We start from the raw sequence: 22,994 nt of genomic DNA on the forward strand, positions 1-22,994 counted from the left end.
TTTGCAATTTACCGGTCTGAACAAGTGAGGCTGGGCATTATTGCAGAAGGCCCTAAGTGAGAGGCCCAGAAAGCATTGGTCAAGCTCACCGGCAGACAAAACCCGGCTGCCTTCTTGGTGATCTGTTAAGAAACAGACTTTGAATTGTTTGGGCATTAAGTTCTGGTTTTGGGAGATCCCAGTGTTAGCACTGTGTAAGGGTCCCGTCAGGTTCTGCTATATTGTGGGTGGCAAGAATGAGGAGCGTTGTCAAATCTTAGTGCTTGCTGGGACATTGTTTTGTACCATTCCTCCCTCACCGCCTTCTCCCTGCCCCTAGCCCCGCCACTGCCCGTGCAACTCTTGGGCAGTGGAATCTGGAAAATGGCAAATCCTAGGCTTGGCTTTTAAAAATGGGAGGGACCTCAGAGGTCATCAGGAGATAGTATTATCCAATGGAAAGAGAGCCCCTGGCTTTGGAGTCAGAGGACCTGGATTCGAATTTTGCCTTTGATACTACCTGGATCACCTTGGGCAAGTCACTTAACCTTGCTCGGCCTGGTTGCCTCCTCTGTAAAGTCAAAGGATTGGTCTACATGGCTGCTGATGTCTTTTCCTGACTCTAGATCCATGATCCTAGTCACTTGACTCAGTGTTCTTCTAGAGAAGGTTCCTTCTGGAACTGTGATCCTGTGTATAATCTTAACCAGTCCTTTTGCCTCTCTGGGTTTCTTCTTCTGTAAAGTGAGGGGGTCAGACTACATGGCCTCTGAGATCGTTTCCCCATCTAGATCTGTGATCCTTTCATTTTATAAAAGAGGGAAACTGAGGCCTCGCCCAAAGGCACACTGGTTGCAAGTAGCAAAGCTCGGGCTGGAGCCCTGGAAGTTCAGGGCTTTCTATGCCACCTGACTCTTGTCCCTTTTGCTAAACTAGATTTAACTTGATTGGGCTGCATTGACATTGTGATCTGTTTGTTGAGTTTCTTCCCTTCTACTTCTTGAATGCTGTCTTCTTTTACCATTTTTACTGAGATCCCCTACTGATCACCCTTGGGGTAAAGGGTCTTTAGGATTCAGAACTAGAGGAGCCCATGTAGTGGCACCCTCCCATTTTCCAGGTGTGGTAGAAGTGACTTTCCTACCATCACACAGGTGGTGGTAGAGGTAGGACTCCAACTTGGGTTCTCTGACTGGAGAACCACAATACATTCCCCTGCTGTACATGGCCTTGGGTACAATCCCAAGCTGTCCCAGAACTCCACTGGCCTTCCTCCTTTCCCTTGGGGCAGGAGCGGAGGTCTCTTCCTTAGTAGGGAGGTCTAAGTAGTAGGAAGAGACAGCCTGGTTTCTGCCTGCATGATGACCTCTCTACTTTTGAGGCCACAGTAGCAATAATGTTACCAGTTATGTTTCACCCCACAATTCCATCCAGGAATTTGAAGAAAGCAGTTCCAAGGGAAACTTCATGGAGGGAAGAAATGGGTGGGGGGGGACTTCCAACCCATGCCTCATTGTCAGTGTATGGGGACTAGGCAAAAAGTTACTGCCTTTGGAAAGGTGCTGAGTGGGTTCATTGTAAGCCTTTCCAGGAGAGGGATGCTAGCTTTCAGGCCTGCTATAAGGGGCAGTTCCCCTCCCAGTTAGCCCTCACCCAAGATAGTACTCCACCCTTACCTCTCCCTCCCATAGAAGACTGGGAGAGAGGGGAACATCACTGAATAGATGACACCTTCCTCTGACACTTTGGATGCTTTCGTTCTCAGACTAACGGGGTCATAGATAAGGAGCTGGAAGGGACATCAGAGGCCTTGTAGTTCAACACTCATTTTTTAGAGAGGAAAACTGAGTGAAAGTCAGGGAAGGGAAATGACTTTTCCAAGGTCACACACAGATGGGACCATAGATCTCCATCACACATGTCTAGAGTTGGAAGGGACTTTTAGAAACCATGTAGCCTAAACTCCTCCCTGCTGCCCCCCCTCCATTTTATAAATGGGGAAATTGAGTCCCAGAGGGTTTAAATGACTTACTGAAGGCTACACATAAGATAATAGATCTAAACTTACAAATGGAGAAAACCAAGGCAGAGGGAGGAGAGGTAACGGATAGTGAACGTCAGCTCTGATTGGGGATGCTCTTTCTGCTGTAGCAGGGCCTCAGTTTCTTCACCTCCAGATTGAGGTTATTCTAGTTGTCTCTATTGCCTCCCTCACTTGGTGCCCTGAGTGAGGAAAGTGTTTTGGGAACCTGGAAGGATTAATGACATGGGAAATACAGTGATTGGTTTTTTCTCTTAACTTTTATTAGAGTCATCAATAAAGGGAGGAAGGAGGAGGGAACAGATCAAAGCTAGCCAGCACGTGGGTCTAGTCTGATGGCGAATGCACCTTTCCGTTCCCATGGACCCCTTCCCCCAGCATCTGCCTACAAGAGGTGGAGGTACCTTTTTTCCCCTGTCTTCCTGGGGGGGCGCAGTCTCAGTGATAATTATACAGCTGCTACTCCTGTTTATAGCTTTCCATTAACTGTGCTCATAAAGGAGACCATTGGCAGGGAAAATCCAAACCCGAGAATCAGAATTTAAGAAAGATTGGTTCTTTGGCTTTGGAAAATGCCTTGTTATTCTTGTCCTCTCTCCCTGCCTCCCTCCCTAAGGGATTTACCTTCCTAATTCGTTCTTCTTAGGTAAACATTAAAACTAGTTGCCAGCGATGGAGGGTTGCTGGAAAGGCCAGGGACTACAGTGGGGGTGGGGAAGCAAGGTTGAAAACTGAGCCTCAGATAATCCACATGCAGTCCATTGAAAGTCGATCCATATTCTCTGGCCCATCTCGGTTCTGTGTGCTTCCTGTGGGCCTTCTCTACTGAAAAGAGTCAGCAAAGGAAACTTTGGGGCTAGAGAAAAGAAGCAAAGCAAAGATTTCAGCTTTTTTCTCCTGAATCCACCAGGAGTTGTAGCCTCAACTGCTCTGCTAATAGACATCAGAGACTGTGCTCAGGAACAGAGATCTGGAGGGCAAGTGAGTGGCCTAAGGTCACATAGATGGTTGTCAGTTTAGAGCTAGAATGGACCCCAGAGGCCTTCTGGTCCAATCCCCTCATTTTACAGAAGAGGAAACTGAGGCCCAGAGAAGAGAAAGGGCTTACCTGTCAAATGTCACAATTAGGATCTTAGGTCTAGAGATAGAAGGCACCTCAGAGGCCACCTAGTTAATATGCTCATTTTACAGAGAGGGAAACTGAAGCCCAGAGAAGGGAGGTGATTTGTTCAGGGTCACGCACGTAGGTAGTGGCATGGCAAGAATTTGAACCCAGGACCTCTGATTCCAAAACCATTGTACCACACTGCCAGGGGTATCATGCAGGTTTCCTTTTCCTCCTTCCACAGCCAGCCCTCTGTGTTTTAGTAGATAGTTTCATGAGTTGCTATGGCTAAAAAGAATCCCTTCCCAGGTTGCTATCTGGTGTTATGGCTCCTTCTATGAGGTGTAGCCATTCTGTCTTTGGGTTTTTCCCTCTAGGTAGGACCTTCTCTCTCCCCTAGAATTCAGTGGTGCCTCTGTGGGGATGGGGGTGGGGGGGAAACAAACAAAAGAAAGAGAAAACTGTCTTTCTACCCTCCTAGGCTTCTAGTCTAATTGCTGTCTGATTCTGGGGAAGTGGCCAGGAATTCCCCTCTGGACGGTGGCATATTCATGGCTTAGTAGGCAGTCTCTCCTAGGTAAGAGAAGACTCAAGAGAGGGATTTGAATCCTGTATGGTTATGAGACATTCCTATATTCGGCTTTGGAAATTGGGGATGCCAAGCACCCAGTCCCATCCCAGCCATTCTCCATCCAGGGGACAATAGAGGGAATCCTTGACTTTTTAATGGGCTTAGATAACAGCAAAATTAGAGGAAGTAGCAGGGGCTACTTAGAGCTGCTCCATCTAGTCCAAACCCCTCATTTTACAGAGGAGGGAACTGAGGCCCAGGGAGAGGAAGTGAGTAACTGGCCCAAGGTCCTGGATGGACAACTGGAAGAGGTCTATCAGAGGTCATCTAGTCTAGCTAGGTCCAGAGAAATTAAGTGATAGAATCAGAACTAGAATTCTGGACTTTAGCCTCTTGGGGCAGTGATTTTTTTTTTAAACTATATCATGACGTTTTAGAGAAGGCAGTGGAAAGAATTTTTTTTCTATTTGCATAAATGGAAAAAAAAAAAGCTAATGTATCAGTGACTGCAAATGGGAAACCTGCTTGGAGATATGAAAATGGAAGAGACATTTTAAAAATCTCCTATTGTGCTCCTTAATTGTTGAGATAAATGACTGCCATCATGATGAGTGCCCCAGTCTGTCCATCCTCTCTGGGCTTTGGCTGACTTGGAGTCCTGGGTGGTGAGCCCAGCATTCGTTCTTGTTTGTCCTTCTTTCTCGAAGAGGACCTGCCCCACTGTTCTCTCACATGCAGCTCGCTCCTTCCTTCCTTCCTTCCTTCCTTCCTTCCTTCCTTCTCTTCCTTCCTTCCTTCCTTCCTTCCTTCCTTCCTTTCTTCCTTTCTTCCTTCCTCCCTTCCTCCCTTCCTTCCTCCCTCCCTCCCTCCCTCTCTCCCTCTCTTCTTCCCTTCCTTCCATATAGGGTATCATACCCTTACCTGTGGGTGCTCTGCCCAAAGGAATATAAATTCTGATTGCTGAAATCTAGTGAGATATCTTGGGGTTTAGGGGTAGGTTTCTTTTTTACGGACCCTGCCTTTAAACCCAAATCACTCTGGCTCTCACTGATTGGCCAACAATAGGTCCCAGCCCAAGTCTCACTTGGTCATTATTTAGATTTTGATGGCTCTGAGGGAGTGTAAATAGCAATTGTTTCTATTTTGGCCAGAACCCTGAGGGTCTTCACTTCCTAGATTGATTTTTTTATTTTAGACTAGGTAAAAGAGGCCATTCTTTGCCTCATTTTTACCTAGCCTTAATCACTGAATAGGCATTGCCTCAGACTGACACCTGGGAAAGACCTTAACTCAAAGAGGCCAAGACCTCCCACTGCATCTGGGCCATCTCCATTTATCCTGATCTTTATCTTGCCACTGGCTCCTAATGGCTCGGGAGGAGTGTGTGAGGCTGGTGAAATTGCAGAGCCCTGCCTCACTTAAGTCCAATTCACTTGCAGGTCATGACATTTCCTTCATGATGGCATGATCCTTTTCAAGAATGAAGGACAAACAACAACTTGTCATTTGCACCCTTTTTACAGATGAAGCCCCCATAAAATTGACATAGGAGCCATCTATGAATATGGGGGCTGCTAACTGGCTTCTCCTACCCTCGAGTTTTCACAAGGATAGTTTGTTTATTTGCTCAGAAATGGAGACACTCGGTTGACCAAAGAGCAGGCCCAGGGGCTGGTGGTATAGGGCCTCCTGTCTCATAGTTGCTTGAGACAGACTAGAGTTTTAAGGGCGGAGCTAGAAAAGACCAAATAGCCTAGCTCCACGTGCTGTTTTTCTCCTCTCCTTTCCCAGCTGTCTGTTCCCCAGAAGCCATGAAAGTCAATGGCATTATGAGAAGATGGGGCAACTCAATTCCAGTGAGTTAGCAGAGCAACTAGCAGTAGAGTCGAGTCTAGGTGTTCTTGACTTCAATTCAGTGTTCATTTCAACTGACAAAGGTGAATTAAGCACCTACCGTATGCCAGACTCTCTGCTGGGTACAAAGACCAATGGAAATAGTCCCTGCTAGTCAGAAGCCTACATTCTGCTGAGTGTGTGGAGGGCAGTTCATGTACAAAATTACATGCATGCAGAATCAGTTCAAGAGGAAGAGAGTGCTAATACCTCAAAGGGGATCAGGAAAAGCCTTTTGTTAGAGGGGCCAACTGAAAGAAGGAAGCTCGTGGTTCTCAGAATCGGAAGGGAAGAAAGGGCATTCCAGGCATGGGGCACTACTCATGCAAAGTCACAGAGGGGGGAGATGATGGAACATTGTGTATGACGATGAACAAAGGGGAGCAATAGGAAATCAGACTGAAAAGGCAGATGGGAGACAGGTTGTATAGGGCTTTAAATCCCAGGCTGAGGCTTGGAGCAAGGGTGGCTAGAGGGAGCTGGCTTCTGTGCCTGAAAGGCCCTCCTCTGACACAGGTGTGTTGTGTGACCCTGGGCAAGACATTTACCTCTCTCTGTTCTGGACAACTCTCCAACACTAGAAATTGAAGAGAGGGTGCCTACCTGCATTGGTGGGGGGAATTTCTCACCTTCATCCTTTTTGTGTCAATGAAAGCACAGGATCAATCCATTTCTCTCTGTCTTAGAGGCAAGAATGAGCCACAGATGTTTAAGTAAGGAGTGGGGGTGGGTAACATGGCCACATCTGTGTTTTAGGAATGAATACCAGTTTGGCAGCAATATTCTTCTCACTATATCATGTTTCCTGTCATTCTATGGAAAGGTTATGGCTATAGTTGCTGGGGGTTGGTGCGTTGAGGGGAGTGTATATTGTAACATCAAGAAAATGTTTAAAATATACATCTTCCTTAGAATATACTCCTGTAGTTAGTAGGGAGGGTATTCTATGAGTTTAGAAGATATGAATGTTAGTTTCCAGTTCCAGAACATTGAATGAAGCAAAGGATGGAACTGCAAAGTCTAACGGTAGGAGTTACTACTGAAGGGATGTGCATTTTTGTAAAAAGAAAATCCTAGCATTTCAACCTTTGAGAACTAGAGGTTAAGTGACTTGTCCAGCTAAGGGCCAGTTGTTAGCAAAGTCAGAATTTGAACCCAGGACTCCTTGACCCCAAATCCAGGGTCCTTCCCGCTCAGCTGGGCAACTCTCATACTGTGTTTATTTTCCCTTTGAAAGACATGCAGCTCGATCGTATGTATGTGAAGGCAGAAATTGTCTATAAAGCCTTTCTCTTTGATATCTATACAGCCCTTTCCATAGTATCTCTTGAAGTTTCTCTGAGGATTATTCTTGGATACTTTTTTCTGAAATGGTTTCCACTTGTCACTAAGAGGTTGGTCCTCTGCCTCTGGCTGGAAAGTGTAGCCACCATTCAAGTCCTGTTGGATGTGTGTGTCCCCAAATTGTCTCTTCTAGTGTTTGTCTTCCCCAAAACCATCAAGGGGCCTTTGTAGACCCAAAGGTGAGCCAGACTTTCATTGAAGATGAACCCAGGTCATCAAAGAAGAGAGGGAGGGGTGAGTGCCACTCATTTGGGCTTACTCTAGGAGATCCTTGACGTTGGCTCTCTCGGTGGTGAGGACCAGCAGGGAAGTCTTGTGGAGTAGCTTATGTTCTGTAGTGTACCTGGAGTGAGCTTTGGACAGGATTGCACTCAGCCACCCCAACTTGGTGTGATGTATTAGTAGTTATGACAGAGAACCCTGCAAGATTCTGGAAAACTTGGTTATATGTGGTCCATGCCGTGTTTGTTCTCTCTCTCTCTCTGTCTCTCTCTCTCTGTCTCTGTCTCGCTCTCTCCTGTTCTTGATCTTCTCAATCTTGTTCACTCTCGCTCCTCTTCTCAATCTTTTCGATCTTGTTCTCTTACTCTCTCGCTCTTGTTCTTGATCTTCTCGATCTTGTTTGCTTTCTCCTGTTCTTGATCTTCTCAATCTTGTTCTCTCGCTCTCTCTTGCTCTCTCTGTCGCTCTCACTCTCACTCTCTCTCACTTCTGTTCTTGATCGTCTCAATCTTGCTGTCTCCTGTTCTTGATCTTCTCGATCTTGTTCTCTCGCTCTCTCACTCACTCCCTCACTCTTGTTCTCAATCTTGCTCTCATGCTGTTCTCGATCTCTGTCTTTGTCTCTCTGTCTCTGCCTCTCTCTCTTTCTCCCTCTCCTTTTCCCTCTCTCCCCCTCCCCTTCTCCCTCCTTCCCTTGCTCTCTTCTTTGAACTCTTGAGTTCTCTCTGTGATCTTGGGCAAGTCATTTTCTCCTTGATAAGATGAATCTTATGATCTTAAGGGTTCCCTGGAGCTCGAAATTCCCTGCCCTTGACCACATCACTATTTTGTTGCCTTCTCTATTTATACGTCCCTTCCTTATGCTAATACTTCAAGGAGCTGTAGCACTGTTGGTATGGGCATCCATCCATAACTTAGCAGACAGTCTTCCCAAGTTTCTGTGGCTAAAAAAAACCCTGCTCACCCTGTGGCCAACGTGGGGCTTCCGCCTCTCCAAATGTAGCTGGGCTGGTACTTTGGCACTAGACTGATGCTTAGCTATCCTACAGCCTGTGATGGAGACCTAGCTAAAGCCTTCAGGAATCCAGGGTCAACGCTGAGCCCTAAGGAGGACTTGAGCCAAAAATGCCTTGTCCTTTTCTAATGAGAATGAGCCATGCTTCTCTGTCAAGCTACCTCCTCCCCTCTTCACCGCCCCCCCCCCCCAGCAATTTGTTCCTAGCACTGGGCAGCAGGATGGGTTGAGGATATTTATACCTACCTTACAAAGAAGGAAACTGAGGCTCAGAGAGGGGTGGGGAAGAGACTTTGCCAAAGTCACATAGCCATTAAGTGGCAGAGCCAGCTCTTGAGCCCACCCAGGTCCCATCTTCTGGGTCCTCATGCTTCCCAGAAAAGAAGGAAGAAGGTAAATCAAGTCAAAGCTACTGTTGGCTGGAATCTCGTCTTGAGCCTGCTCTGCCTGTGACTCCTCTGAGGTGTTGGCTCTGTCCCTTCACCCGTTCTCCTGGCTGCCCAGGCTTCCTGCCCAGCCTCCTCTTCCTGGATATGGCCCACACCTTCTTAGAGCTTCTCTTCAACCATGTCTCCTTCCAGTACTCCAGTTTAGCCCTCAATGGTGACATAGTTCAGATTCCCCATTGCTTTTCTCTTTTCCTTTGTAGTTGTCACATGCTCTAGGCCTCTTCTTTACTTACTGCCTTCCTCTGGTACAGTTTAAAAATCATTGTGATGATAGTTCCCTCACATAGAGATCAAGGAACATAGGACATCAGGACTGGTCAGTTGGGCCATCCTCATTTCAGAGAAGAGGAAATTTGGACCTTAAGATGGGAATGATCATAGGATGAGAGCAGAGAAGGGGAGGTCTTAGTTGACTACCTAGTCTACTTACTTAAGAAATGGGGGCCCGTCGGGTGGCACATGTGTGTAATCCCTGTTACTAAGAAGGCTGAGACTGGGGGATCCCTGGGAAGTGGTGGGACACCAGGCTGCCTGAGAAGGGGTGAACCAGCAGCCCAGGCTGAAATCCAAAGAGACCAAAGCTTCTGTGCTTATCAGTAGTGGCATTGGGACCCTGGCATTTGGGAGTGGTGTTAGAACCATTGCACTCGTAGCTCCCAGGCTGGGTGAGAGAGGGAGATTCAGTCTCGGAAAAAAGAAAAGGAAGAAACAGAGCCCCCCAGAGAAGAGCCTTTCCCAGTATCATCCAGAGCCTTACTGGCTTGTAGGACTGACTGCCTTCCTTCTGGTTTTCCAACATTCAGAAGCTGCTGATTCTGTGACTGAGGAAACTCTCCCTCTGGTCAGATTGCCCTCTGCCGCCTGCGCGATCTAGAGGCTGAGCTAGTCTGCCCAGGTTCTCGGCAGTATGGAAGCCTCCTTGCTCGTAAAAGTCGCCCACCCACTGAGGTTTCACGTGAGGATGTTTGTCATCAGTGTGTGTGAGGTGTGCCACCCTGGTGGCATGGGAGGATCAGTAGATTTGGTGCCAGATCCACATTGGAGTCTGGCCTCTGGCACTTGTGACCTGTGTAACTATAAGCTGTTTGCTTCTCTTCTCAAATCTCCATTTTGTCATCTGTAAAATGGGTGTAATAACCCTTGCCTCCCTGACACTGTTGGAAGGAAAGTCCTTTGCCAATAGTAAGGCATCACAGAAAGAGAAGGGGGGAGGGCTTTCAGGTGCTGCTTTGATCTATGAAGTACTTTTTCCCTCTTCTGGGAAATAGATTGTTCGTCTTAACCATGTCCTGCTGTGTTTTCCCCTGGCTGGACCTTCATCCCCTGTGGAATAGAGCTGGGGTAGGCTGGCAGTGTTGCCATCCTGCTGGGCTGGTGCGTCCCCTGCACTTTCTCTCCCACCCCTTCAGGGAAGGCTATCTTTTAATCTGTCAACACAAAGGCTGTCTTTAATTAGCAGTAACACAGGGGAACTAGGGAGGCCAGAGCATATATCCTAGAGCCCCACCTGTCTGATGCTTTGCAGGCTCCAAATCTGGGAAGCCCATGGTTTGCAGGGAATGCCACCATTTCCAGTGACTGTGGAAATGACAGTCTCGCTCCCTGGGTGCCCAATGGCCTTTGACAGGTTGAGGCTTTTTTTTTTCCTTTGGAGATTGTTATCTGGGTGATCCATCACAGGCCATCCCAGAGTTCCCCCTCCCCCCACACCTCTGGTTTGGGTCCCTGCAATACATTAGGATTAATCCTACCAGAATAACCCAGGTAGTAGCAATCCACCTCAGGATGCCCGCAGCACCTCAGGATGCCCACAGCTGAGCTGGGCTGAGCCAGCCTTGCTTTCTCTAAATCCACAAGCAGCTAGCTACACCATACCCTGCATATTGAAATGCAAATGGCTCTTTGAGGGAGCAGAGCTATGGATGACCTGAACCTTCGAATGCTTTGGGGAGGTGGGGACCCATGGAAGAAAAGCCACCTGGTCCATTAGCTAATGACCTGATCTCCTGTTTCTCCAGCTGGAGTGGGTGATTTCATGTACACCCAAAGGAGCTGTCCCACCCAGCAGGCCTTAAGGACAGGCAGAACTCAGCTCATCAGATGTGGGCCTCGGAGGCTGGGGCTGTGCCGGGAGCCCTGCTCTCAGTGCTGGGAGAACCCGAGTTAGGAGGAGCCCCTGTACTCATCCTGGAGCTCCCGGCCTACTAGGGGCTTCAGCCCCATGGGGGAAATCTACACTTAGAACTGAAAGGGCCCTGTCATTTTGCAAAGAAGGAAACTGAGGCCCAGTGAAGGGAAGAAACTTCATCTAGTCATACAGAAAGCCAAGTCCCTGCTCCTCTCACTGTAGAACCAGTGCTTTTTTCCCTCTGTATCTGGTACAGAGGAAAGCCCACAGACTGTGGAGTCAGAGGACCTGGGTTCAAACCATGCTTCTGAATCTTACTAGCTGAGGGACCTTGGGCAGGTCATATGACACTCTGGGCCTCATTCCTCTTCTGTATATTGGGGGGGGGGGGGGCGGGCGGCAGTGTATTCCATGGTCCTTGAACTAGGATCCTTTGATGCTTCTCATCTATTTTCCTATCTTAATAAGTAGAAACTTTTTGAACATTCGTGTATGGGATGATTTAGGAGCCTTTAAGATGTGAACAATGCTTTTTAGACAACATTTCGTTGTTGTCTGTCCTTCTTCATCCTCCAAGAAGACCATGATATCAGAGAGGTGATGCCATGACTTGCAAGTGAGTGGTTGAGTTCTCTCATGATCCCAGTTTGACAGATGAGGAATGGAAGGGTCAGAGAAGTCATGTGATCTTCCCAAAGTCTCCCAGAGAATGGCATCCATTTGATCCCAGGTCCTCCTTCCAGCTCTCTTTGCGGCTGTACCACGTTGCCAGGGTGGAGCATCATGATGGCACATTGGAAAGTCTGCTGACTATAGAGGTTAAACCTCCAAAGGTGTAAAGGCCAGCACTGACCTCTGGTACTCTTGGGGCTTACGTGGGCAGGAAAGGGCTTGGATCAGGGGCCCTCCAAAGAGGGTGTTTGGATTTTACGCTCAGTGCTAGTATCATCTAATACCATAGGTGCCCACAGTAAGAAACGTTAAGATCAGTGTCTACTGAACCCCTGGATAACCTTCAGGCTTTTTGCTTTTGTATAATTCCCCAATAAGAGCTCATTTTGCTTTGCTTTGCCTCTTTCTTTAAAAATTTGGATGTGATGAATTGAGAGGCCAGGCTGCTTGTGTTCTAGATAACTGAGGCTGTTACCACTGAACCCAGGACCCCAGTCAGTGTGAGAAGCACCTAAGGCTGGAACTTTGGGTGATGCCTCACTTCTCAGGGCTTGCACTTCCCTGCAGAGGGGCCAGCTACTGTAGCAGGGACTAAAGGAGGGCTTTGGGAGCTCCAGGTGGTCAAAGTTCAGCTGTGGAAGTCCCCTTTGGAGTTGGCCGTTTGACTGTGTGGTGGTGGGATATGTTGAATCTGATTGGGAGAAGACTCTAGGCTTGGTTTGCTTTAATCTGCGTCCATCTTGAGAACAGAAAAGACCATTTTCAAGGGGCTTTTTGAAGAACAGAGGCTTTCCTAGAGGATCTTTATGAAGTTTCTCTGTTCATATCATGGGTCTACCTTGGTAGCTTGGCTTCTGTTCCACCCCACCCCCTTCCCCACCTCTTACCTCATAGAGACTCCTCTTAGATAGGGGGCTAGAACTATTTCCAAGAGGCATCTCTGAGAGCCTGCTTGGGGTGGCCATATTCTGTGGAACTTTTTGTCAGGGAATCTTTCTTCTGTTGTTCAGCTCCTATCTGTCTTGGACAAATAGGATTTTCTCTCCTTGCTATAGTCCTTAGCCCCTCCATGATGGGAAATAGCACCTCTTTTCCATCTAGAAACCTCTGAGTTTGCCTGTGCCATTGGATCGCTTGGTCTTCTGCAGCTAGGAGGCCTGTTGCTTCATCTGCCTTCTGGCTTGGATATTCTGGCTGGCTTCTTTTATGAACAAAAAGTTTTCCTAGCTGGGATAGGGCCTTAAAAGTCATTGCCTTTGAAGCTTCCATTTTACAGGGGAGGGGAAGGGACTTAGCCAAGTTCATACAGCTAATGCCAGGAATTGAGTAGAAAGAACCCAGCCTTTCTGTTCCTCCACACCACCCCATTGCTCACTCTGAAAAAGGTCTGTCATAACAGCTGTTTGGAATCTCATTCCATCATCCACATGACTTTATCTTGGGTTTGTCTGTTTGGACCTCTTAGGCAAAGCAGCTCTGGTCGCTTCCATCCTGGTGGTGAAGGGCTGTCATGATCTCTACGGCACCACTCTATAGTGGGGTGCACAACTGGACCAGTACTGACCGTATTCGCATGTGTGGCATCAACGAAGACAGGTAAGGCGACTCAGTGAGTTTGGAGAGATTGGGGGTGGGGTGGGGAGCAGCTTGCAGAGTATTCAGCCCGGTCCATGTACCCAGAGCAGTTGAGGTGCCATGGTAGAGTTGGTGTGTGGATTGGGGGGGGGGTGGCAGTAAGCTAAACCTGTGCCTGACCCAGAATGCACTTGTCTTCCTCTTGATGCTCAGCCCCTTGAGGTCCCTGGAGAGGGGCCCTGGCTGCTGTGTCAGCAATGGACCTTTGACTGAGTAGCCTACACAGTGAGAGGGAAAGGGAAGTTCAGGCTCTTTCAGTTTTATTTCCGGGGCTCAAGGCAACATCGGGAGACATGGAAACTGATCCTGAATTTGTCCCTGGAAGAAAGGCAGTCCCTGACACTTGGAGTCTTCTCTGTGCTGGAAACTGTCATTTGCTTTGCTCCTGCTCGTCTCTAGGGCTGCGGGGGAAAGTTCATGGGCTACCGGGAGGGGCCAGAAGGCCCTCTGTGTGCTTTGCTGTTGTCTTATTTAGATCTTGTTATTTATCGGGGTGATGATTATTCATGTTTTAAACCCAGGTCCTGAATTCTAATCAGAGTATTCTAGATTTTAGAGGTGAAAGGAACCTTTGGGGTCATCTCATCCAGCCTCCTTATTTTCCAGGTGAGGGGACTGACTGACACCAAGGAAGGGAATCACTTGCCCCAGGTCAAAGAAGTAGTACGAGGGAGAGTTAGGATTTCAGCCCTGGTCCTCTGCATCTTAATCCCAACATTCTTTCCACTAAACTATGAAGGTCCTCTGACTCCCAGTCTAGCTCGCTTTCTAATATCCCTCAGGTGATGCTGTAGAGTGAATATGGAATTATGAGTTCTGGGTTCAAAAGATCACTTTGGGCCAATTTCTTTCCCTCCAGAGCCTCAGTTTCCTCCTCTGTAAAATAAAGGGGTTAGACTAGATGGCTCCTGAGGTCTCTTCCAACTCTAGAGCTAGGATCCTGTATCATTTAACCTCCCTCTATAAAATGAGAGGGTTGAACCTCTAAAGTCCCTTCCAACTCTTGATCTAGGATCTTCTGTGTCTTGTAGCCAGATTCTTTGGGATCGTTGAATTGTAGATTCAGAGCTTGAGGGAGGGGGCCCTAAAGTTCATCTGATTAGGCCTGCTCATTTTATAGATGAAGAAATTGGGGCCAGAGACCGTTAAAGTACTTGTCTAAGGTCATGAAGTCACAAGTGACCCAGCTGGGATTTGAAACCAGGTCCTCGGACTCCTCAGTGTTCTTTCCATTGTACAAAACAACCTTCTGAACTAGTGAACTAGTGATTCCTGTATGGTACCTAGAAGCTTTTTAATAATTAGTGATGGCTCTAACCCTACTGAGGTCTGGGCACCTTCCACATGACAGCCCTGTGTGGTGATTGGTGTATAAGTTAGCCCCATTTTTTAGAGCAGGTATGCAGACTATCTTTTGAATTGAGGAATGGATGGCCCAATCCACCTGGTGGATTGCAGTAACCTTTGAAGTACTGTCACTTCTGTTCTCTTTGCTGCATGTTGTCATATCTAAGTCACAGTCCAGGCCATGCTGTAATTTCCCAATTTCAGTCTTCCTGTATTTAATAACTGAATTCTTCAGCCCTGTAAAACTTGGAGAAATAATGGTTACTTAATAGAATATCCTTTGAGCTCATTGACTCATAGCATCATAGGTTTTGAGCTGGAAAGGATCTTATATATCATTGAGCCCAACTCCCTTATTTTCTAGATGAGGAAACTGAGGCACAGAGAAATGGGAGTGACTCTCTTAAGTTCACAGGGCTAATAAGTGTCTGAGGCAGGATTCAAATTCAGGAATTGATTCCTGACTCCAAGGCCAGTGTTGATTCTGTCTACTCTTACCCCACCCCCCCCCACCCCCGCTGCCTGTGTCAAATCCCCCCTTCTTGCCACCCCCCACCTCCATTTGACAAGAGAAAACTGAGAGCTAGAGCTTAGAGGGAAATGGGGAGGGGCCAATGAAATCACAAGTCTGTCCTCCCTCAAAAAAAAAAAAATCACATCCTCTGAGTCTTCCCCCATTTCTTTCCATTCTTTATATTCTTTATTACTTATGGCCCCCCTCATTTTACACAATAGAAAATCCAGCCCGAGAGAAAGGAAAGATCGAATCTGAGCTTGTAGAAGCTTCGCTGGAGTTTCCTCGGTCAAGGTTTTGCAGCTGCTCCTGGGGAAGGATATCTATTTCCAGGGATAATTTCATGCAGGGTCAGGAGGGGATGGAGGTGGGGGGAGGTTTATATGTAGGGAGGTACAGGGGGATCTGATACGGTTCTCCTCTCCTCTTCCAGGCTGGGGCTTTTGTATATTCGTGTGTGTATGTGTGTGTGGAGTAATATTGGCTTTTGTATATTCGTGTGTGTGTGTGTGTGTGTGTATGTGTGTGTATGTGTGTGTGTGTGTGGAGTAATATTGCCACAAGAGTATAGATCGCTTCTCCCTCAGTCCTTGTAATGAGTCAGGGGGTGAGAATAAGGGACCCTTAAAATCGATCTCCCTACTCCCTCTCTCCCCACAAAAAAAAGCCCATCTCTGGCAAATTCAGGTTGTGACTTGTGCCCACCCACCTAATCCCAGGCTAGGTGTGGGCCTTGCTTTTCTGGTCTCTCAGGAGTTGAACGTGTGGCTTTCCTCCCCCCCCCCCCTCCCCTCCCCACCTTACACAGTTCCCCTAACTGGATCCACAGCCCTTCTACCCCCTTCCAACCCTTCCTGCTCTCTGTGTCAGTTTCGATAGCTGGAGGACACGCCTACTTCCGACATTCTATCCACCTTTTAAAGGGCCCTTGCTTCTTTCAATTGGTTCTGTCATTGTACTGCCCTGGAAAGATGGGGAAGGGCTTTGAGTGATGTCCCTTTAGAAAGGGCTCATTGCCCCTTCTCTCTCCCTCTCCCCCTTCCTTATCTATTTTGCTTTCCCTGCCCCAAGTTTTATTGGGGGACGATAACAAATTGTCCCCCTTTTCAAAGGGTGACGGACAGGACAATCAGGCCCTTTCTTGATCACAACATTTTTATGGAGAAGTCCAGACTTCCCATGGATGGGAGGGCCTGGCAGAATGGGAGATCTGGCCTTTGGAGGCATGAGGGAAAACAACTACCTTTCTTTGTCCAGAAGCATCTACGTGTTCTTGCCTGGTGCTCTTATGAGGGAAGACACTTGAGCTTTTCTGTGCCCGAACGATGGCTCATCCGTCTTTGCCCCTAGTCTCTTGCTTCCCATCATCCGCTGAGTTTTCATCTCCCTGAGATGCAGGGACAGGCCATTCTTGCCTTTTGTTTTTCACACCACAGTAATTTCCCTACTCACCCCCTCCCCCCCACACACAACCCCCATAGAAGCATCTTGCTGAAAAATCAAATAGTTAAGTACAGCCGACTGTAGTACCATTACCTGTGCATCCTTCTATGCCTCTGAGCCCTCCTTTTAGTCCTGAGAAAGGGTCACATATTACTTTATATATTCTCTGGGACTTCCCAATCATTCATTGGCTTACTGCCTTTTAGTGATGTGACCATCTACATGATTGTGAGGAAGGCATATTACTGGATCCTAGATTTCAAGCTGTAAGGGGCTTCAAAGGCCATCAGAGGAAGAAACAGGCCGAGATGGGAGGTGACTTTTCCAGGGTCACACAGGTAGTAGGGCATGGAGCTGAGATTTGAACCCAATTCCAGTCTTTCCACTGTGCTTCTCAATTCTTCACATGGGCACATTTCAAGCTCCCTGGTTTCATTTTGAATGCCCTCTTGTTGTGCTGGGGACATCCTTAGGCCCAGGGATCTCTGGGAGTGATGGTTTGGTCTCCTGGCCCCCATTTGGGGAAACTGATTTCCCCCTCAGTATAGCCACCCATGGAGACCTTGCTTACTCCAAGTCAACCTGGGAGAGGGAAGAGTGCTTTCTTTCAAATCTTTGCTTCCCAAGAGCTCCAGAGTGGGATTCCTTTTGCATCCTTCTCGAATGCATTTCCAAAGGGGATTCAGTTTACAAAACCCCAGTTTGCATGCAGCTCTTTGAGGGGCCTGTTTGTGGTGCCAAACAAAGTCCAGCTGGGTGTTGGGAAGCATTTGTTGGCCACAGGCAGAGCTAACCTCCAGGGCCCAAGATTCCCCGGATTCAACCTTTGTTGCCCTGGAGCTACCGGGAGAGGAGAGACAGAGGCTTCTAGGGGGCCTGGGCTGGGGAGGGGGGGAGCAGAGAGCTAGGCGGGAAAATGAAAGCAGGATGATACAACAACAAAACATTAATTAAAGTCTTCTGGGAGGAGATAGAAAGTTTAGATAACCATGTCCCCTGACCTCCTGAAGCTCTCTGTTGGGTAGGGGGTGAAGACACCAGCCCAGAGAGCTAAAATTGAGTTCGTTCCTATTGTGTATTAGCCATAAAACAAAATGTTGAGTGAACTGGGTTGGTGCTGATGGGTGTGTGTATGTGTGTGTGTGTGTGTGTGTCTGTGTGTGTGTGTGTCTGTGTGTGTGTGTCTGTGTCTGTGTGTGTGTCTGTGTGTGTGTGTGTGTCCATCTGTCCAGAGGTGGCCTTTGAACTGTATCCCAAGTCTCACGCCCTTGTCTCTATGTCTCCCCTCTGCTAGGAGAACGTCTCTTTCTGATGAGTCCAAGGCAGCTGGCTGCCAAGGCTTCAGACCCCAGGAGTTTTGTGTCAGTAGCGGCTTTTCCAAGGTAAAAGGATGGGCTGCTGAGGATGCTGGGTGGAGCTTGGCCTCTTGGGCAGCTCCCTCCCTAAGTCAGAGAAGCACAGATTTAAATCCTGACAGGGCTGCAGAGGCCACTGTCTGGTCTGACCTTCTCATAGGGAACCAGATCCAAGAGGGGGAGGTGACTTGCCCAAGGTCACACATGCCAGAGATATGATTTGAACCCAGACTCTGTGACCCCAAAGCCAGTGTTTTTTGTACTCCACTGTAGTATAGCTGTCTGTTGGAGTCTTTCTTAGGGCACATCATAGCATCGGAGGCCCTGGGATAGTGGTGACAGGTGGAGAGCTCTCCCTGGAGAGCAGAGATATTGTCAGAAGTTGGGTGAATGTTGGATCTGGAGCTGACTCATTCTTGGCTCTGGCATTGACTTGCTGGGATGACCCGTCTTTGCCCTCCCTTCTCTGTCTCTAAAGTGAAGAGTTGAGGACCTTCAGGGTCCCTTGCAACTTTGAATCCTGTGATCGCCATCCCACTTCCCCCGAAACCTACTCTCAAAGGAATAAGCATTTGGTAACTGAATTCATGCTAAGAGATTAATAGTGGCCATTGCATTAGGAGCACTGGGCAGGAGCCCTGGAGTCAAATCCTAACTCTAAGACTGTGACCTTGGGCATGATCCCATGCTACATGTTGGGCAGACTGAGTTCTGTTGGACTTCTTCCTCTCTTCCCTCATCTGCCCACACCTCTCTCCTTCTCCCTTCTTGCCCCACCATTGCCACCTCTGCCCTTTCTGAAGAGGCCCAGCTAGCTTATTTCTGGGGTATTTGGAAGGGCTGGACAAGTGAGTATCTCCAAAGCTTCCAAGTAGGAGGTACTGAGAGAGCATCTTTTCAGATGCTCCCTCTGCTGTCTTTGCAGGTGGAGTTCACAGCAGTTGGTGGTGGCAGCAATGCCCAGGGGGCGGATGCAGCTAATGGCGCCAAGGAGAAATTCGGGCACAAGGCAGGGGAGCAGCAACCCAGCACTGAGCCGAAAATGGCCCCTCCTGGGCCCGACGGTATTTTTACCCCATTAACCAAGCCAGGGGATGGCCAAGGGCTCAGCAAGCCTTCCCCCTCTGATGGCACAGAGCCAGGCAGCAGCCGAGCTGAAACCCACATGGACAAGCTAGCCACCTGTCCCCTGGCTGGGCTTAAGGCACTGGACCACCAGCATGCTGGGGCGCAGAAGAACACGTGCATTTTGGCAACACTGGGCATCGGGGCTGCTATGGAGGGGGCCTTGCCTTTGGTGACGGCTGACGTCAGTCCTTTGCCTATCCCTGTTTCTGGTCCTGGCCCTGCTCCCCTGTCAGCCTCTCTCTCAGTTCCCCTTGCTGTTCCTGCCTCAGTCACCCTTTCAGCTTCTGTCCCTTCCCCTCCGTTGGCTCCGGCCCCAACCTTGGCTCCAGCACCCATCCCCATGTCTCTTGCTGCTCCGGCCTCCATTCCCACACCAGCCCCCCTGTCACTCCCAGCTTTAGTTTTGGCTCCTATCCCCACCACTGGCCCTGTCCCCCCTCTCCCCACTCCAGCCCCATCCCCAGCCACCCTCCCTGCCCCTCCCCCAACTCTCATCACTGCCTTTGCTGCTGCCACTCCTGCTCCGACCCCCACTCCAGCTCCTGTGTTCACCCCAGCTCCCACCCCTGGCCCTCAGGCCAAGCCTGCCCTGGCCTCCATTCCCACCTCAGCACCCATCTCTGCCCCCTTCAGTCTCAACCGAGTGTGTTTCCCTGCCACTCAGGCCCCAGCCATGCAGAAGGTGCCCCTGTCCTTTCAGCCTGGGGCAGTCCTGGCCCCAAGCCAACCACTGGTATACATCCCTCCCCAAAGCTGTGGGCAGCCTCTCAGTGTGGCTACGATACCTGCTCCATTAGGAGTATCCTCCACGCTCACCCTCCCCGTGCTACCCTCATACTTACAGGAAAGGTGTCTGCCAGGTGTTCTGGCCTCTCCTGAGCTTCGTTCTTACCCCTGTGCTTTTTCTGTGGCCCGCCCACTGAATTCAGATTCCAAGCTGGTCTCCCTGGAGGTAAATGGACTCCCCTGCACCTCTCCATCCAGTGGAAACAGTTCCCAGCCTGTGCCTGATGTTGGCCCTGCTCCTCCGGGGGACATCCCTCTACCTGTCCCTGCTGCCAAGATTCTTCCCCCACCACCCCAGCCTTCTCTGCCTGCTGCTAGTGGGAGTTCGACCCCAGGGCACCCCTCCAAGGTGCCAGCCACTACAGAGCATCATGCAGAAGGAGCTTCTGCTGCTTTTTCCCCTCTCAAGTCCCCACCTCAGCTGGAACGAGAGATGGTTTCTCCCCCTGAGTGCATCGAGATGCCCTTGGACCTCTCTTCCAAGTCCAATCGCCAGAAGCTTCCACTGCCGAGCCAGCGCAAGACACCACCCATGCCAGTGCTGACACCAGTGCACACCAGTGGTAAGGCCTTCCTCTCCACAGTCCTGTCCCGCTCCCATCGGGCAACCCAGGCCACTGGCAGCAACGTTACATCGTGCCTGGGGCCTGCCTCTCCATTTGTCATCTTCCCTGAGTTTGTAAGAAATGGGGACCCCAGTGCCTGGGTGAAGAACTCCACAGCATTGATCAGTGCCATTCCTGGTACCTACGTCGGGGTGGCCAATCCTGTGCCTGCTTCCGTGCTACTGAACAAAGATGCTAGCTTGGGCATTGTCCGAGACCCCCGGCACCTGCCCAAACAGGAACCCATCTCCATTGTCGATCAGGGAGCACCCAAGAACCCCAGCTCTGCCTGTGGCAAGAAGGGCAACCAGTCAGCACCAGTTGAGAACCCAGTCAGGCGATCTACCCCGGCTCGGATTGCCCCTGGGGTGCCTACCTGCCCATCTAAGGAAATGCCATTTTGGAAACCCACAGGACAGGGGAGCATCTACTCAAGGTGTCCAATTAATGGGAAGCCCACCACAGCTCAGGTCTTGCCTGTTGGTTGGTCACCCTATCATCCATCCTCACTCTTTTCAATTGGCATCCCCGGCCCTGGGCAGCTGGCTGCACATCAAGGGGTGCCTATCAAACCAGCTGGCGTTGCTGGGGAGTTTTCTATGGTGCCATCAGCCAACCCCAGTGAGGCTGCCCATGGGGTTGCTGAGGGTCAACTGAGACCTAGTGGGCCCTTCCCAGAGGGGCAGGAACCTGTCTTGAAGAGCAATAGCTGTCAGCCCCCCGCCAAACCCTGTGAGGAGCCAGTTAATCCTACCATCTTGATATTGGGTCCCCAAACAGGTACCCTACCCATGTCTCTCCAGTCCAGTAATGTTGGAGAGGTGAGAGGGATGAAGGCTAAGACTGGGAGCCCCCCCCAAGACCAAGGGCCAGAGGATTCTGAGGGTCAGCCGAGTCCTGATCCCCCTTCCAGCCCAGAGGGCCCCCATAGCTCTTGCAGCCTGAAGCCGGTGGGAGACAGCAAACCCAAGAGCAAGGTGCTGGCCACCTATCTGGCCCCCGACCTGACCTTGCCCCCCTCTCAGGGCTTCCACAAATTGTCCGAGATGTCTTTGCTACCTCATGAGGGCAACCTGAAGGAACTCAAAGTTAAAGCTGAAATACAGGGGACCAAGAGGAGCCTGGGCCTGGGAGCTCGTCGGAAAAGTGATGGGGACCTCAGCTGGGTGAAAAAGGAGAATGTGATGTACTCTCTGAATCAATGCTTCCAGGCTGAGGGCTTCCTTGGAGGCCCCGCCAGGGCTAAGGCGGGGCCAAGTCAGCACAGACAGGAAGGTCACAGCAGCTTCTCGTGCAGAAACAGATGTCATCCTGATGATGGCGCCAAAGCTTCCTCCAAGAGGATGAAGTGTAGCCGGGCCAAGGAGGAGGACATGCCTACCAGCAAATCTCGAGGCCGGAGCCCCCATGGACACAAGGTGAGTGCAGTAGTGGCCAGTCTTGGTGTGGGAGCACCTCCCCATCAGGCAGCCAAAGGGGTAGAGGCTTTGAGAAGTTACAGGGGGGACCTTGGATCCCTCTGTTCCTTCTGCCCATTTCCCAGCTGAGGAAAAGGAGGCCCAGAGAGGCCTTGGTCTAAGGTCATAGGGCCTTGGGATTTCAGCCTAGGACCAATTTCTCCTGCATGGCAAGGAACTGAGAAAAGCTAATCCAATCTTGGTCTGTATTAAGAGAGAGAGAAATGAGAGAGGAGATGGCCCAGGTGGGTGTGGCAGCCTAAAAGGGGTTCCCATTGGTTCTATCTGACCCCCAGGAGGCAGAGTAAAGAAGAGGGGAGGGGGAATTAGAGAGGCAGATCTGGCCATGTCACAAAAAACTGTCCAAAAGTGGACTGGGGGATTACCTCAGGTAATGGGACAAGCTGGCATCCATTTTGGCTTACCAGGGAGGAAAAGGAAATCCACCATTACAGGCCACTGAGGAAAGGGAAGCCGCTTTCCCTAACAGGGCTCGAGCACAGGCCTTCACAGGCCTTCTCCATATCAGCCATCTCTTTTTCCACCTTTCCTTTTGGAATTGAGCCTTTTCAGGGAGAGACTCTGTCTGGGGGCTTGGGCTTGGGAGTTCCTCCTAGGCCACCTCTCTCAGGGCTCAGGCCTGGAGTCAGCATTTGGCTGGAGACTTTACGTTCAGTTCTAACAGGTGCTCCTAGGATTTGGCAACTTTGATTTTTTTCTTCTTTTTTTAAAATTAAATTATTTGTTTTCAGTGTTCTACAATCACTTCCATATGTCTTAGATTTTTTCCCCTTCTCTCCTCCTCCTCCCTCCCTCCCTGAGATGGCATACAATCTTATATAGGTTCTACACATATGTTCCTATGAAATACATTTTTACCTTAGTCATGTTGCATAGAAGAATTAAAAGGAATGGGAGAAACCATGAAAACAAAACACAAGAAAAAATGGTCTGCTTCATTCTGTTATCCAATTCCATAGTTCTTTCTCTGGATGTGGAAGGCATTTTGCCTCAAGAATCCATTGGGAATGTTTTAGGAAAAATTCCTCACACACTGTGGTTGTTGCTGTGTACAAAGTTCTCCTGGTTCTGCTCCTTTCACTCAGCATCAGTTCATATAAGTCTTTCCAGGCTTCTCTGAAGTCTTCCTGTTCATCATTTCTTACAGCACAATAGTATTCCATTACATTCCTACACCACAATTCATTCAGCCATTCCCCAATGGATGGGCATCCCCTGGATTTCCAGTTTGTGGACACCACAAAGAGAGCTGCTATAAATATTTTTGTATATGTGAGACCCTTT

At 49.3% G+C, this 22,994-nt stretch overlaps 1 protein-coding gene across 5 annotated transcripts in view; it reads left to right on the top strand.

Annotated features, from left to right (window-relative positions):
- Positions 1 to 22,994, top strand: part of BCORL1 (BCL6 corepressor like 1) — a 71,193-nt gene that overhangs the window by 11,094 nt on the left and 37,105 nt on the right. For 2 of the 5 annotated variants that reach the window (XM_072626327.1, XM_072626326.1), the window contains exons 4-8: positions 12,885 to 13,015; positions 13,576 to 13,660; positions 15,137 to 15,265; positions 17,653 to 17,740; positions 18,639 to 21,650. In XM_072626327.1, the coding sequence (XP_072482428.1) occupies positions 18,756 to 21,650 (2,895 nt within the window). In that variant the 5' untranslated portion in view covers positions 12,885 to 13,015; positions 13,576 to 13,660; positions 15,137 to 15,265; positions 17,653 to 17,740; positions 18,639 to 18,755. The remainder of the gene's footprint in view (positions 1 to 12,884; positions 13,016 to 13,575; positions 13,661 to 15,136; positions 15,266 to 17,652; positions 17,741 to 18,638; positions 21,651 to 22,994) is intronic. The other 3 variants (XM_072626325.1, XM_072626323.1, XM_072626328.1) reach the window with 2 other exon arrangements.

The sequence above is a fragment of the Notamacropus eugenii genome, chromosome X (genome assembly GCF_028372415.1).
Source record: "Notamacropus eugenii isolate mMacEug1 chromosome X, mMacEug1.pri_v2, whole genome shotgun sequence".
Lineage (NCBI taxonomy): Eukaryota > Metazoa > Chordata > Mammalia > Diprotodontia > Macropodidae > Notamacropus > Notamacropus eugenii.